At 40.0% G+C, this 4,145-nt stretch overlaps 1 protein-coding gene across 3 annotated transcripts in view; it reads right to left on the bottom strand.

The window, feature by feature from the left end:
- rdh8a (retinol dehydrogenase 8a) overlaps window positions 1-4,145 on the bottom strand; it is a 12,940-nt gene that overhangs the window by 7,025 nt on the left and 1,770 nt on the right. Inside the window, exon 1 of one of the 3 annotated variants that reach the window (XM_025064754.1) lies at window positions 4,085-4,138. The exons of 1 other annotated variant lie outside the window; for it this stretch is intronic. In XM_025064754.1, coding sequence (XP_024920522.1) covers window positions 4,085-4,097 — 13 coding nt within the window. In that variant the 5' untranslated portion in view covers window positions 4,098-4,138. Of the gene's footprint in view, window positions 1-1,668; window positions 2,171-4,084; window positions 4,139-4,145 lie in introns of those variants that run through there. One more of the 3 variants, XM_025064755.1, reaches the window with a different exon arrangement.

Below are 4,145 nucleotides of genomic sequence, written 5' to 3'. Positions count from 1 at the left end.
CTACACCGGGCCTGGACAAACTTTTTGACTTTTTTTTGGGGAGCGTTGGTGTGAATTAAGATACAGTAAATGCACAAAGTCATGCATGGAGGCTAAAATGCTAAAATGCTTTTATCATTTTCTACACCATCTATTGGGGGAAATGTGGTATTGCAGGGAAAAGGCAGAAGTATAATGACAATGTAAATAAATTATATAATTTTGAAAAGTTTAGAGGGCCGGATTAAAAAGCTGAGCGGGCCGCATCCGGTCCCCAGGCCTTAGTTTGCCCATGCCTGCCCTACACTCACACCCACACACACACACACATATATAAATAAACAAAGATATATATATATATATATATGTGTGTGTGCGTGCACTATTGTACAGGAAAATATCGCAATATATCGGAGAATAAATTTTTTCTCACCCCCCCCTTACATCTTAGTGATCAAGTGTTACATTCGACTTTAATAGAATTCTAGGAGTTATAAAATGAGAGGGAATCAACCTTGGCTGTAGTTTTAAAATCAAGTTTCTCATCAAAAAAACAAACAAACAAACAAACTTCAGCCAATCACAGGTTAAGAAACCGAAACAATGCCTCCTATTGGCTGTTCTAGCAGGTGTGTTTATCTCTTTAATGCTAAGTTGCTAACTTACACTGAATTTAAAACTGCCTATACAAAACTGCAGTTGACTAGTGAACCACAAATGTTAAATTATTTCCGTGTGGCAGTTACTCGTAAATGACAGATTCTGCCCAACAGACTTGACCTATGAGGAAGCCCCGACGCATTTGATTATATTTGTCTAAAAAGTAACTAGGTAAGGTCACACGGACAACGTTTAGACCACGTGAGTTGCATATTTTCCATGTTTTTTTTTGGGACGGGTTTTGCGAAATGGAAACACAGGCTGCAATGAAAAGGGACCAGTTGGCTGCCTGTGCTTTGCTTTTATCCTACTGTGGCTGTGGAGTGTCTAAGCCTGCATATACCTAAAGCTGCTTTTGTGGCCAGCAATAACGAGTTAACCATTTGCTGTTATGCCAAAAAGAAATGCTTAACTCCTAACTTCTTATTTTGTCCGTGCTCTCTCTAAACATTGTCTTTTCAAAAGAAACCTGCAAACAAAGGAAGACAAAATTATAATACTGAGGTACAACGCTACTTTTTTTGTTATTAAACAGGCACATATCAAAAGAGATTTCGAAAAATATTTCATACTTTAGTCAAGTCAAAGGTCTGACGTGTAAAAGTCATGCATAAAAGCTAAAATGCTAAAATGCTTTTAGCCTTCTCTACGCCATCTATAGGGTAAACTTGAGCATTGCGTGGTAAAGGGCAGAAGTATAATCACAATACAAACCAATTAAATACTTTGGACAAGTTTGGCGGGCCGGATTACAAAGCGGAATGGGCCGCATCTGGCCCCCGGGCCTTAGTTTGCCCAGATCTGGTTTAAGCAAAATTCAAGTAAAACAGCAAAAGCTAGGCAGGAAGCTAACTCAGAGATACCCCTTGGTAAATTGGTTGCTATGTGTTATGCTAAATTATACTTTTTTAAATTAAATTTAATATAGTTTCTGAAAAAGGTTAAAAAAACAAAACTAAGAACACTGCATTGGTTGGTCGCTTTACACGCCTGTCTAAAAGTCATTTTTGCCGTGTTCTGTGCCCTTACCTTTAGACGGTAAATAACTGCTGTGTGCTGAGCAAACATGTTCTATCCATGAAGCACACGAGGTGTTATTTTTTGACCAGGTTTGGAAAAGGAAAGAAATGGTTTTAACGTGAGCTTGTAGCTCGCGGTTCTACTGTTTCTGTGGATATTACATACGACTACGTTTAAATAACAGAGCGGATGACGCCGCCGTCAGTTCAGTGTTTGAACAGGAGCTGTCGCCCCTGTGTTGTCACTGATCGCTACTACCGAATAAGGGTGTAACGATCGTTATGAAAAATCGTGACGATTCGCATATATTTAAATTGCGACACAAAGCGTAAGGAGGAGACTTTCAAGCGCACTTTCAAAGTCAGCCGTACTCTGAGACTACACACTCCAGTACAGTAGGCAGCAGTGTGCGCCTAAAAATGTTGGTTGTGACCCGCTGTTAAACCAAGACAGGTTCCTACTAGTCTAAGTGACTTTCAGGTGTTCCAACAGAACGTGGGAAGAACGACTTCCACAGACAAGTGTTTCTAGTTAATATATTTTTTAATATTCTTTTGTTGTTTAATATATTGACAGTTCGCGAGGTAAATAAGACAAGACCGGTTCTACTTTAAATACTACTCTAATTAACTTTGTATTAATTTAGGCCGGGTCAGGAGTAGATAGATAGAGTGTCATGTGAACTAAGATAAATGACACGTAAAAGTCATGCACAAAGGCTAAAATGCTAAAATGCTAAAATGCATTTTCTATGCCATCTATTGGGGAATTGTGGGTATTGCAGGGAAAAGGCAGAAGTATAATGATAATATAAATAAATTATATAATTTGGAGAAGTTTGGCGGGCCGGATTAAAAAGCTGACTGGGCCGCATCCGGCCCCCGGGCCTTAGTTTGCCCAGGCCTTCACTAACATCTAACATGCATCTGTTCTTACTCTATGACCTACTATTCTTATGACATACTTATGACATTCTTATAACATACTATTCTTCTTACTATATGACCTACTATGGCTATAACTGTACTTTAACTTTTTTGTATTTTGTATGTTTACTGTAGCTTGATTGTTGATTGACTTGAAATTGTAAGTCGCTTTGGCTAAAAGCGTCTTTTTTTAATCGTGACAAAATCATATTGTGAACAAAATAATTTTTAAAAAAAGTCATGATTCGTATCGTATCTAAGCTGAGTGTATCGTTACGCGCCTGCTACTAACCCCTAGTGACCAAGTCTTTGCACAACATACCTCCTGTTGCTTTAGCACTGTGTTAGGTAAGCCACTGTGAAGCTAATCTGAAGCTAATCTGGGCGTAGGTATTTGAATTGGAAAGTTTAAAATTTTTTTTGAGATACATTTGAGTTCATGTCCCATTTTAAGTCACTTTGGTTAGCATTAGCTAAAAATCCAATCGTAGCAATGAAAATGCCAACAATACAAGTAAATGTTTTGTTAATGTTATCACATAAAGTTAGCCAAATAAAGCCTTTAATTAGAATGTAAAAACAGTGGGGTTAAAAGGTTTATCCTCTATTAGCGGGAATTCCGCACTTAATAACAAAACTAGAACAACGAGAAACGGAGTTAGGCCAAAAAGAGATTTAAAGTCAAACAACTTGAAGTAAGCATAGTGACAGGTAAATTACTTGATAAAACTTATCTTAACTAAAAAATATCCAAACAAGCGCCACGAATGGCTCAGCAGTTTGAGCTGCTGTACTGTTTTATTAATTACGGTTATTGTCTAAAAACTACCAATCAAATCCGGTCAAAACACCAGAACCCGTCGACTAGGTGAACCAATCAAGGCTGTACACACGGCCCTGCTTCTCCAGGGTGAACCCTTCCTTGTACAGGTCTCAAACTTTGGCCCCCTTTCAACTGTGGCTCCACTTGGGGAACTAAAGGCGCATTAGACACGGCACTAAACCGGAGCAGGCGCTCCACAATTCAGCGCAATAAAAAAAAAGGGGGCTCTCTTTGTGCTTGGAGAAGTCAGTTAAAAGAGAGACTGACAAGACTCCTCTCTCTTTATATGAGCCCGCCTGTTTGGCTGCCTGCGCCAGGGGCATCATTCCCCCTTCTCTCGCGGAGCCCAGCTACTGGAAACTGTGCTTTCAAATAATAATTGTTAACTTGAGGGAGGGACCGGCCGGGTCTCCCGTACGGTCTGATAGAACGATGTGAGTGGATCATGCACTGAATTAATCATTTTTTAACACAAACGTCCGTGCGCTTAGAACGCAGCGTTGCGCACAAAACTCGAGTGAACTTTGTGCGTAAAGGACGCTTTTGGCGCAGCCAGCCTAGGGTTGTTTTTGTTTTTTCCGGGTGCACAACACCGACACGGGCTTCATCACTGACTAAACCTTGTTTATTACTGGGGGGTGGGGGGAAAAAAAGTGCAACAATAAAGCTCCTTTACCCTTGTACCGCATCTTCTCATCTTTGGCCAAAGTGACTGCAATTCGTAAGCCGATGCCGGG

This window comes from Cynoglossus semilaevis, chromosome 17, assembly GCF_000523025.1.
Source record: "Cynoglossus semilaevis isolate Cse_v1.0 chromosome 17, Cse_v1.0, whole genome shotgun sequence".
In the NCBI taxonomy this organism is placed as follows: Eukaryota; Metazoa; Chordata; class Actinopteri; order Pleuronectiformes; family Cynoglossidae; genus Cynoglossus; species Cynoglossus semilaevis.
This window is presented reverse-complemented; position numbering and strand designations above follow the sequence as displayed.